The sequence below is a fragment of the Amblyraja radiata genome, chromosome 5 (assembly GCF_010909765.2).
Source record: "Amblyraja radiata isolate CabotCenter1 chromosome 5, sAmbRad1.1.pri, whole genome shotgun sequence".
Classification (NCBI taxonomy): Eukaryota; Metazoa; Chordata; class Chondrichthyes; order Rajiformes; family Rajidae; genus Amblyraja; species Amblyraja radiata.
This window is the reverse complement of record NC_045960.1, coordinates 12,014,634-12,027,133: the sequence shown is the minus strand read 5'-3', so window position 1 is coordinate 12,027,133 and position 12,500 is coordinate 12,014,634. Positions and strand designations below refer to the sequence as shown.

The 12,500-nt window shown below is 49.5% G+C and overlaps 2 protein-coding genes across 2 annotated transcripts in view; both read left to right on the top strand.

Annotated features, from left to right (window-relative positions):
* The window catches only part of cnih3 (cornichon family AMPA receptor auxiliary protein 3), a 54,022-nt gene extending 50,210 nt beyond the window's left edge, over window positions 1-3,812 (top strand). Inside the window, exon 6 of the mRNA XM_033020610.1 lies at window positions 2,305-3,812. Within this exon, the coding sequence (XP_032876501.1) occupies window positions 2,305-2,332 (28 nt within the window). The 3' untranslated portion in view covers window positions 2,333-3,812. The remainder of the gene's footprint in view (window positions 1-2,304) is intronic.
* A 4,081-nt stretch (window positions 3,813-7,893) lies between these two features.
* Window positions 7,894-12,500, top strand: part of dnah14 (dynein axonemal heavy chain 14) — a 435,381-nt gene continuing 430,774 nt past the window's right edge. The window contains exon 1 of the mRNA XM_033020484.1: window positions 7,894-8,012. The gene's annotated coding sequence lies outside the window, so the exon portion shown is untranslated. The remainder of the gene's footprint in view (window positions 8,013-12,500) is intronic.

Below are 12,500 nucleotides of genomic sequence, written 5' to 3'. Positions count from 1 at the left end.
TTCCTCAAATTAGGAGACCAAAGCTGCACACAATACTCTGGGTGCAGTCTCACCACGGCCCAGTACAACTGCAGTAGGACCTCCTTGCTCCTAAACTCAAATCCTCTCGCAATGAATGTCATCTTGCCATCAGCTTTCTTCACTGCCTGCTGTCCCTGCATGCTTAATCTATTCACAAAGATTCTACATCTGATTATATGTTGTTTCTTACACCAACAGTCCTGCCTCATATCCTGCCATGTTCCTGCCCATCGAGTTTACTGAATTTGCATTCATCACTTTCCGTACCAACTTCCAGCCTCTCACCTGCATTGGATCCCATTCCCCAGCCAATCTAGTTTAACCCCTTCTGACGCACATGCACCAAACTATCCGCTTGGATATTGGTTCCACAAACGTTCAGGTGCAACCCGTCTCTCTTGTACAAGTCATCTCTGCCCCAGAAGAGATCCCAATGGTCCAAACATCTGAATTCCTGCCCTCTGCACCAACTCCTTAGCCATGAATTTGCATATCCTATCTTCCCTTTGTCACCCTCATTAGCTTGTGGCTCCAAGAGCAATGCAGAGATACTACCCTCGAGGGCTTACTTTTTAAACTTTCGCCTAGCTCTCTGTATTCCCTAAAATAGGACCTTGCCGCTTTTCTTACCCATGTCATTTGTGCCAACATGCACTTTGACTTCCAGCTACTCCCTCTCCCCCTTAAGAATGTTCTGCAGCCGCCCCGAGATATCGTGAACTCTGCTTCCAGGGAGGTAGACACACCATCCTGCAGTCTCTTGTGCTGCCACAGAATCTTCTGAATGTCCCCCTAACTAATGAGTCTCCTCTCACTATGGCTCTGCCTGTCTTCACCATTCTTTGCTGTGTGTCAGAGCCAGACCATTCTCCCCAATAGTATCCAACGGGGCATACTTGTTGTTGAGGGAAATGGCCCCAGGGGTTTGCAGCACCTTCTGCTTACTTACCTTCCTGGTGGCCACCCATCTACTTTCTGCCTGTACCCTAGGTGTGACCACCTTACTATAATTCCTATCTATGACCTTCCCAGTCTCCCGGATAATCCTGAGGTTACCCAGCTGCTGCCCCAGTTCCCTAACGTGGTCTATAAGGCCATGCAGTTGGGCACAACTTACACAGGTGTAATCCTTCCCACATCATGCAGGAGGAGCGTACCACTGCCCTAACTGGTATCTTTACTGCACTGGACCGCGGAAGATTTACGATAGAAAGAAAAACTACAGGCTTTAGTTTCCCCACCATCACCCTTGACACCCGAGCCCTTGTTTATTTTTCATGTGTTGTGGAGTTGGGCGAAGAAGGAGAGGATTGGAAGGAGCTGTGGAAGAAAGTAGTTGCTGCAATGCACCTTCCAGGATGTTCTCACCACAACCACTGCGCACCAGTGGTGTTGGGAGGGAAATGAAACATTCCATAAGGACATGAGAGAGAAAGTTGTGTAAGAAAGAACTGGAGATGCTGGTTTAAATCGAAGGTAGACACAAAATGCCATAGTAATTCAGCGGGTGAGGCAGCATCTCAGGAGAGAAGGAATGTGCAACGATTCGGGTCGAGACCCTTCTTCAGACTGATGTCAGGTGTGGGCGGGAGCAAAGGTAGAATGTAGTCGTAGACAGTAAGACAAGTGGGAGAACTGGGAAGGGAAAGGGGATGGAGAGAGAAAGCAAGGGCTAACTGAAGTTAGAGAAGTCAATGTTCATACCGCTGGGGTGTAAATTACCCAAACAAAATATGAGGTGCTGTTCCTTCAATTTGCACTGGGCCTCACTCTGACAATGGAGGAGTCCCATGACAGAAAGGTCAGATTGGGAATGGGAGGGGGAGTTGAAATGCTGAGCCACCGGGAAATCAGGTAGGTTAAGGCGGACAGAGCGGAGGTGTTCAGTGAAATGATCGCCGAGCCTGCGCTTGGTCTCGCCGATGTAGAGAAGTTGACACCTGGAACAGCGGATACAGTAGATGAGGTTGGAGGCGGTGAAAGTGAACCTCAGCCTCACCTGGAAAGACTGTTTGGGTCCTTGGATGGATTCGAGGGGGGAGGTAAAGGGACAGGTGTTGCATCTCCTGCCGTTGCAGGGGGAAGTACCTGGGGAAGGGGTGGATGGGCGGGGGGGGGGGTGGAAGATGTGCTGTTTTGGCTAGGAGATGAATGGGTGGAATGGATACCTTGATGTAGGGGCTACTGGGCTAAATGTGCTGCTTGCTTGGTGGGGATGCTGTGCTATGTAAATGCAAACATGAAATGAGGTTCACCTGGTTGGTTTTTGCTCTTCTTCTGCAGTATGATTGACACGCTGGTCAGCATCTAACCAGGAGGACACAGTGGCAGCGACTGAATCAAACTCAGAAGGAGGCAGAGACAGAAAGACTGGCACATCGCAGATACTGCATTCAATCCTTGCCATTTCCACACAAAACCTCGGAGCAACCAGTTTGAATAAGACCTTTGTTTCTGCCTTGATTACAAGGGCAGGGATCAGAATCAACCTTTTCCCCCAATCTCTCTTACACCAAACCATGGGGCAGAGATCAGAATCAACCCTTCACCCTCATCTCTTGTTCACCAAGCCGTGAAGCCGAGTCAAAAATGGCCCCCTAACCCATTCTGTAAAACCAAGGTGCTTTCAGCGTATTGTAAAAGCGTTGATTCTTTCATTCATCTATTGATTCACAGAAGCAGTCTTGCCCGTCAGACCCTTCACTGAAGGAGATATCCACCCCGATCCCTTTCATTGAGGGAGATGTCCACTGAAACCAGTTTCAATGTGGGAAATCGACTGGGACTCCTTTCACTGAGGGAGATACCCAAAGGGACGTCTTTCACTATGGGAAATATCGATTCAGACCCCTTTTACTAAGATATCCACTGTGAAAAACAAACTGCTGGAGGAACTTAATGGGTCAGGCAGCATCTGTGGAGGGAAATGGACATTTGACATTTTTGGTTCAAGTTCACTGAAAGAGTGGAGAAGTGATAGCTGGTATATATGGGTGAAGAGAGTGGAGCAAGAACTGGCAAGCGATAGATGGATCCTGATAAGGAAGAGTGCATTGGTGGATGTAGTCAAGTGAGAAGAGAAGGTTGGTGAAAACAACAGAGACTGGGACATGGTTGGTGAAGATAACCATGGGCTGCAGGTGATGAATCTTGATGTGACCAAATGAGGGAGGTGGAGTGGGGCTAATGTGCAGATGGAGTCGGTGGGGTGTTATTGGAAATGAATATGTATAGGAATGTTTTAGGTAGAGAGGGACTGAGGAGATCAGACTACCTGAAATTATAGAATTTGATGTTGCTTCCATATCCAGTGGGACCCCTTTCACTGAGATATATATTCAATGGGATCCATTTCACTGAGGGAGAAAATCACCCAAATCTCTTTCAGTGACGGAGATATCCCTTCAGATTTAATGGGTCTGTTCTTTCCTCAAACTAGTTGGATTTACAAGAACATTGTAACCATAACAGTACTTTGAAAGCATTCCACACTGTACTGAACCTTTTACATTCACATTTAGATCATATTCAATTCTGTGTGGAACCAAGCATTTTAGTATTGATTTAGAAAGTAGAAGCTCATGCCTGTGAGTGAATGTGGGGATATTCCAAATAATGTTTGATGTAATTTGGGTGCCTACCTTTGGGCCCACACCACATCAACATCTTTAAGAGACAAATTCACTGTTGATGGTTGTGTCTTACGGAGCCTACATGAAATAATCATGTCTTTAATATTTCTTGTACAGGAAACTTGTAATATATTGTGACAATAAATATTGCATACAGGAGAAGTGTTTGGTGACTTAATGTTTGGTGACTCCCAAATTGTGTGTTTATCTCGTGATTTAATTGAAAATATGGATTAGGCAAGATTAAACTGACAGTTTGACTTCTATGACACTATCTTCAGTGTTGTCAATTGTACGCCAAACACCTTCAGATTCTGTAATCTCATCAGAAGTTCTGAAGGGGATTGTTTCCTAGTTACAATGTTCATCTCTAAGCCCACATCTTCAGAAAATCAAGCATGCGGCAGGACCTGGATAACATTCAGACTTGGATTAATAAGTGTCAAATAACTTTTGCACACCATTAGTTCCAGCAAATGTTCACCCCCAACAAGAAAGAGTCTATCCATCGCCATTTAACAATTATGTTATTACTGTCCCAGGCTGCCACCACCAGCTTCCAGGGGGAGACATCGACCAGAAATTCAACTGGATCATGTGCAAAAATACTGTTGATACAAGAACTGATCCTATGATGGGTAATATACAGCGAATGGCTCACCCACCGACTATCAAATAGCATCAGGCACAGAAGGCTGGGACAAAAAATGGGGACTGGAACAAGAAATGTCATAGAATCATTTAATGAGAAAATGTATGCAGTAGAAAGTCATTTGGGACATTGTGTGTGAATTGGTCTCAAAGGAACTACTCAGCCTATTCTCATTTTCCAGCATTAGGTCCACAGTCTTGAAGGTGTCTGCATTTGAAATGCATGCCCAAGTACATAGTAAATGTGATGGTTTGCTAAATATACACTGGGAATCCCCACAGGCAGTAAGATTATTGACTAGGAAAACTCACTGGGCAGACAATATTCACTGAAAATAATATCTACAAAGAATAACCAGTAGTATACTAATGCCCACTGGGAATATCTATCGAAGCAAGGATTTGGCTTTGGAAAACAGAATATCCACAATGGCAAGATGTGCATGGGACAATGAAATACTAATGAAATCCATTGGGAAATGCAAAATCAAACAGGATAAGGAATTCCCACTGAGAAAACACCAAAAATATTTTAATAACTTTGAAAACTTATTAAAAGTTAAAAAAATAAACAAAATTATTAGTTATCAACATTTAAAAACAAATTAAAAACCAAAATGGATTAATTTAAAAACTGCAAATTATCAAATACTTATCTCACAGTTATTCCTCTCCCATTACATAAATGGAGCCACAGTTCCCATAGGTCTAAGCCAAATTAAGTTGGTCTCATAGATTCCCCACCAAAGTGCCAGAAAGACCCATATTTACATATTATGTACTAAATACGGTTGGAAAAATTTCACAGCTGCATAGAAGAAGCCATTTGGTCCATTATGTACACACCAGCTCCTTATAGAGTAATGCAGTCAGTCCCACATCTTCCATCTTTCTTCACTGTGTTGATAAATATTTCTGGCTATAAATCTAATTCTCGTTCAAAAGCCACAACTGAATCTACCTAAACCGCACACTCAGTCAGTGCATTCAAGTGCATCTCTACTTAATATCTCTAGCCACCTACGTGATCCTTGATGCCTCTGCTAATGGGAATAGTTTCTCTCTATTACAGCTAGTCATGATCGTGTACATCGCTATTAAGTTTACGTTAAGCTTCTTTGCTTCAAGGGGTACACCCCGGGTTCTAAAATTTAATTCTACTGGCTGAACTCCTCATCCAAAAACGATATATTTTTTTCTCCCTCTCTAGTACCTTTACATCCTTCCAAACTTTAGATAATCAAAATTGAACTTAGTCAGTTGTGGATGAACTAGTATATTATATTGTTCAACATAACCCATTTGCTTTTACACTTTTTATGTCAGGTCGGGGGGAGTTCCCCCCACCACGGGTACCATTTAATCCCGTGCTACCTGCTCCATGGTCGGATAGTCTCCCCCACCTGGTTTGCCAGGTGAGGAGGGGGCTGTGGACCTCCAGCATGACCAAACACAAGACCTGTCAAAGGGCGGATGAGCTCCTAGCGAGCCAACGGCCATCCACACATCAGTAGAAGTTGCGATCACAGTCATACTTAGCATTGTAAGGCACCGTGCCCGTTGATTCGGCCTGGCTCTCATACTCGGCCCAGCCCTGGCTGTAGACTCCAACCGTCAGCTCGGCCTGGGCTCCAGTGCAAGCCCTGACTACTCGTCCCAGGCTCGTCCCTGACCCCGGACCCAGGCTGGTCCTTGGTTCCAGCGGCGGCTTCTTTCTCGGCCCCGGTCACAGCTCCATCCCAAGTCCCGGGCTCGACTCTCACTCCAGCTCGAGCACCAGGCTCGGCTCCAGCCAGAGCCCGCGGCACCACCCTCGCCACTAGGTGTCGGGTGCCGGCAACTGCCGCTGGAGTGCCCCTCCCTCCCAGAGTGTCCCGTCCTGCCTTGCGAGTGCATTGTGATGTCACTCGGGTTTTTTTTCCGAAATGGGTGAGTTTTTGGGGCTGTTTTTAAAATTTAAAGGATTAATATCGTTGGAAATACAGGTGGGAATGCGACAGGAAGATGTTTATTGCCACAACGGGAAACATGTGAGTAGGATATGTGAAAATGGGAAGGCTGTGGCCTAGCGTTTGGAAGAAGATAGGAAAAGCAGATTGACACATCGTCAGCACAAACACAAACAATAGGAAGTTTTAGTATTATAGAGATTATCTCTTCTTATTCTATCTGATAAATTATCAGCTCACACGTCTTTGCTGTTGAATTTCATTTGCATCTTATCTACCCATTCTGCCAATTTATCTGCATCTCTCACAGTCCTTTTTCTTTAAAGAATTGTCTCTCCAGAGATGCTGCCTGTCCTGAGTTTTTCCAATATTTCGTGTCTACCCATTTCCCTCTAAGTTAGGGGTATCTGCCCAATGCAGGAAAATTGGCATTGTGTGGATTCCATTAACCTGCCATAAAGAAAGTTTCGAAATGGTATAACACTAACCGTTAGTGAGGTTTGAATTTTTGGCGTGCGAGCCGTTCTCATCTTTCTGTCAGTCACTGCCCTCAGTGAGTCAGTCAGGCCAGTCAGAGTGAGGCCCAGCGCAAATTGGAGGAACAGCACCTCATATTGGGCAGCTTACACCTCAGCGGCATGAATATATGAATATTGACCTCCAAATTCAAGTAACTCTTGCTTTTCCTCACCTCATCCCTCTCCCTTTCCAGTTCTTTGACCAGTCTGACTGTCCCCGATTACATTTTATGTCTGCTTGCTTTGTTGTTTGACAGCATTGGGCCTCTACTCACTGGAGTTTAGAAGGTTGAGGGGGGACCTCATTGAAACTTACAAAATGATGAAATAATAATAGATTGCATGGACATGGAAAGGATGTTTCCACTAGTGGGAGAGTCCAGGATCAGAGGTCATAGCCTCAGAATTAAAGGGCGCTCTTTTAGAAAGGAGGTGAGGAGGAACTTCTTTAGTCAGAGGGTAGTTAATCTATGGAACTCATTGCCACAGAGAGTTGTGGAGGCCAAGTCACTGGATATTTTTATGGTATAGACAAATTATTGATTAGAACGGGTATCAAGGGTCATGGGGAGAAGGCAGGAAAAAGGGATTAGGAGGCAGAGATCAGCCATGATTGAATGGCGGAGTGGACTCGATGGTCCAAATGGCCTAATTCTACTCCTGTAACTTGTGACCGTGAACCCGTGTGAACTTGTCACCATTTCCTAGCTAACAATGATCTATTCTACATTTTCTTTGAGCGTTAACTCTTTTGATGTCTCGTTTTCACACCTTAACCCTTCCTTATCTCTGTGTCTCACCCTCTCCCCCTGACTGAGACAGGGTGTCGACCAGAAAGGTCGCCCATTGCTTCTCTCCAGAGATGCTGCCTGTCCCGCGGAGTTGGTTACTATTGTGTGCGTGTGTGGTCTGTCCTTTGGTCTCGGGTGTGAACCAGCACCTGCAGCTGTAGTAGCGCGCGCACAGTTAGTCAGTGTCGGCCACGCGCCCACACTGCACTCTGACCGTTGGTGCGTGGGCACGTGCCGCCGCCGCCGCCGCGCGCCGTCCTCCCGCTCGCCGGGCGCGCGCCCCGTTGCTTGGCGACGGCCTGACGCGGGCGCTGAAGGTTGGATTGGATCGGCTGCTCCGGACGGGGGCGAGGGCTTAGGTCGGGCTCCGACTCACCTCACCCGCAAAAGCAGTGGCCGCCCAGAATCGAGCGGTGGCCTCGCCTGTCCTGTGTCCAGGGGGTGGTAAAGGTGAGTGGGACCGGTCCGTCCGTCCGTCCGTCGACCGTCCCGGGAACGGGCGAGGCACTGAAGGAAAATGGCGACTGGTGTTGAAGGGGGGCACGTTCCAACGCTCAGCGACCCCCGGCCTGATGGCAACCCGGTGGAGTGAATAACCACCTGGTCTTGCCATCCTTTCTTTTCTTAACTTTCGTACACCAGGCAGGAACTACATTCAAACAAGGCAACCCATCGCAAGGAGGACCTTGTGACGTGGTGAAAGTGATGTGAAGGATAATATGTTAATGCACGTGGTTCTTCAATCTGTGATAACTTTTGCTCCAGGGGTAATAGTATCAGCCCCCTAGTCCTGCCAACATCCTTGTGAATCGTTTCTGCGTCTCTAGCTTAATTACATCCTTCTTACAGTATGCCAACCAGAAATGCACATACCATTCTAGGTATGGTCTCACCAATGTCTTAGAAACATAGAAACATAGAAATTAGGTGCAGGAGTAGGCCATTCGGCCCTTCGAGCCTGCACCGCCATTCAATATGATCATGGCTGATCATCCAACTCAGTATGTCTTGTATAGCTGTAACATCGCATCCAACTCTTGTGAACAGTGTCGATTCCAATGAAGGCGAGTGTTCGACACGCCTTCTTAACCACTTGGTCAACGCATAGATAGACATTGTCAACGTATTATCTCTTTTAGGATATTATGTACTTTGTACTCCTGTCTCTATCTATTCTACACAGTCCCTAGGACCCTGCCATTTACTGTGCATGTTTGCATTTGTCCGAGTTAAATACCATTTGCATTTCGTTTGCTCACCAAGAGTCAATATTGCCATATGTCCCAAAACAGAACAATTAAATACTTACTTGTAGCAATATAACACATATATAAACATAGTACTCTGCAAACACAATAATAAACAACAAAAATAAGTTCAGTGTGTGTATATGTATATTTATATGTATGTATATATGTATAAAATAATAATAATAGGGCAAGGACAAAACAATGCCCCCCAAGTCTATGTAGTTTAGAGCGTAGCTTAATACTTTAATAGCCGGACGGTTCCTGGGAAGAAGCTACTCCTGAACCTGAATGTTACAGTTTTTAGGCTCCTATACCTGTTGACAGGAGTGAAATGAGAGCGTGGCCAGTGCGGTGTGGGTCCCTGATGATGCCGTGTCTTATTGAGGCAACAACTTCTGTAGATAGAAAATAGTGTGGCGGCACCTGATAGCAACCCAACTGTGGATCTCTGACCAGCAGCAGGTGGGTGCGCTGGAATACCTGGAGCTGCTGGAATCCCCAGAATCACTGGACCGTATTGATTCAATGACCTGGCAGGCCCAGCGACCCAGGACCACGCCCACATGAGGGCCAAGCCCACAAGACAAGTGGCATGGAGAGGAGGATGGCTGAGCCACAGAGCAGACAAGTGGCACAGGAGAGGAGGATGGCTGTGCAGGACCCAGGAGGTCCAAGGAGAAGAATGTGTTTTTACCACCTGCACCGGGGTTCAGCAGCCCGCCAATGCCACCAGCCATGTTCTTTTCCGGGGAACGGCAGCGCCGGCCGCCGATAGTCACTGCGGTGGCTGGCAGGATCCATCGACTGTACGTCTGGGACCGGTGCTCGGGGCTCAGATTCTTGGTGGATACGGGGGCGGAGGTCAGCGTATTGCCCCCATCTGGACTCGTCCTTCGTGCTGGTAAGAGGGGCCCCCCGTTAACTGCTGCGAATGGCAGTTCAATCCACACATATGGCGTCCGCACCGTTCCTGTCATTTTGGCACGTGCCATTTTACCTGGCCTTTCATCATCCCGGACGTGGCCCAGCCGCTGCTGGGCGCAGATTTCTTGCGGGCACAGTCACTCCTCGTGGACGTGAAGGGCCAACGTCTCATCCACACGTCAACTTTTGAGAAGATCTCCTTGCGCTCCACTGCGCCCACAACGCCGGTCAGCAACCCTGTAGCGATGGTGGACAATGTCTATGCCCAGGTACTGGCTGAGTTCCGGGACATTGTCACCCCCAAGTTCGGCTCGGCCAGCCTGAGGCACGGTGTTATGCACCATATTCTGACATCGGGTCCACCGCTCCAGGCTTGCGCCGTAAGCTCGCTCCTGACAAGCTCCTCAAATCAAAGGTGGAGTTTCGGAGTATGAAGGCTATTGGTATCGTTCGACACTCCGGCAACAGCCCATGGGCTTCCTCGCTGCACATGGTGCCGAAGGTGTCCGGTGGTTGGAGGCCATGCGGGGACTACCGCCGCCTTAACGAGGCCAGGACCGCTGACCATTACCCTATTCCCCACATACAGGACTTCTCAGCCCATCTGGCCGGGGCTAGGATTTTCTATAAGGTCGACCTAGTCCGGGGACATCACCAGATCCCCGTGCGACCGGAGGATGTCCCCAAGACAGCAATTATCACCCTATTCGGGTTGTTCGAGTTCCTGCGGATGCCCTTCGGCCTCAAGACGTCCACGAAGGCCTTTCAGCGCATGATGGACACCGTGGTGACGCGGGCTCGACTTCCTGTTTGTCTACTTGGACGACATCCTCGTGGCAAGTCGCTTCGTGAGGGAACACTGCGCCCACCTGCGTCTACTCTTCCAGCGCCTCAGTGACCATGGCATTCAGTAATTAACCCTGGCAAGTGCCAATTCGGCCTCGGGCCATCACTTCCTGGGGCATTAGGTGACACGCACGGAGCAGTGCCTCTGCCGGACCGGGTTGAGGCAATCCGCCAGTTCCCGCGGCCTGCTACGGTACGTGGCCTCCGGGAGTTCGTAGGGATGGTCACATTTTACCACCGGTTCGTTCCGGCGGCTGCCAAACTTTTTGCGGCCTGTTTCAGTTGCTGACGGCAAGCAACGGAGATACAAGTGGGACGCTGTCGCCATGGCAGCGTTTGAAGGGGCGAAGGAGGCCTTGGCTCGGTGACTATGCTCGTGCATCCAGTCGGCCATGCCCCCACAGCCCTTACCGTGGATGCCTCGGACTCTGCGATCTACGGCATTTTGGAACAGTCCGTTAACGGCCGTTGGCGGCCTCTCGCCTTCTTTAGCCAGCACCTGAGTGTTGCGGAGCAGCGCTACAGCGCTTTCGACCGGGAGTTGCTCGACTTACACCTCGCAGTGCGGCACTTCCGGTACTTCCTCGAGGGCCGTTCCTTCATAGCCTTCACGGGCCACAAGCCCCTCACATTTGCATTTGCCAAGGTTTCGGATCCTTGGTCCGCCAGTCAGCAGCGTTAGCTGGCGGCTATTTCGGAGTATACAACGGACGTCCGGCACATCGCTGGGAAATGCAACCTCGTGGCGAATGCTTTGTCCCATCCGGCAATTGCAGCTGCGCTTAGCCTGGCCTCGGGGATTGATTACTCCGACTTGGCGGCGGCCCAGCTGACGGACGATGAGATGCCGGCGTACCGCACAGCGATCTCTGGCTTGGTGCTTGAGGACCCTCCATTGGGTCCCTCGGGTTCCATCCTCTGTGACGTATCCACGGGCCAGTCGAGGCCTATCATTGCGGCAGCCTGGTGCCGTCGCGTGTTTGAGGTTTGAGGCTGGCCCACCCATCCATGCGGGCCACGGTCTATGTGCACGGACTTCGGAAGCAGGTCGTTCGCTGGGCCCGGGACAAACATAAAAGGTGCATAGACACGTCCGGGCGCCCATTCAAGATTTCGCAGTGCTACGCCGGCGGTTCAATCACTTACACGTGGACATCGTGGGGCCAAGGGGTTTCACACCTGCTTACGGTGGTCGACCGTTTTACGCAGTGGCAGGAGGCCATCCCGCTCACAGAGACTTCAACGCAGTCGTGTGCTTGTGCCCTCGTAGCAGCCTGGATTGCCCACTTTGGGGTTCCACTGCATATCACATCCGACCGGGGCGCCCAGTTTACATCTGAACTGTGGTCCGCCATGGCCCGCCTGTTGGGGACGCAGCTCCACCACACGATAGCGTACCATCCCCAATCAAATGGGTTGGTGGAGCGGTTCCACCGCTGTCTGAAGGTTGCCCTGAAGGCTCGTCTCACAGGCCCTGGGTGGATGGACGAGTTGCCGTGGGTCCTGTTGGGGATTCGGACGGCCCCCAAGGAGGATCTGTCAACGTCCTCCGCGGAGTTGGTATATGGTGCCCGGGGAGCTTGTTCCTGCTGCTGATGGGTCCCAGAAACCCCCGTCATCGGTGCTGATCCGCTTGCGGGAGAGGGTCGGCGCCCTATCTCCCATCCCAATGTCGCGTCATGGAGTGGCCCCTTCCCATGTGCCACTGCCACTGATGGGCTGCCCGTACGTTTTTCTTCGCCGTGATTCCCACAATTTACCCTTGCAGCGCCCGTATGAAGGGGAGGCCGTGCTGCTGCCATGGGAGGGCCGGCGTGAAATGGTGTCTGTGGCTCGTTTGAAACCGGCCCACTTGGACCTGAGAGCCAATCCATATGGCTCAACCTCCCCGTCGCGGGCGTTCGCCGTCCCGGGCTCC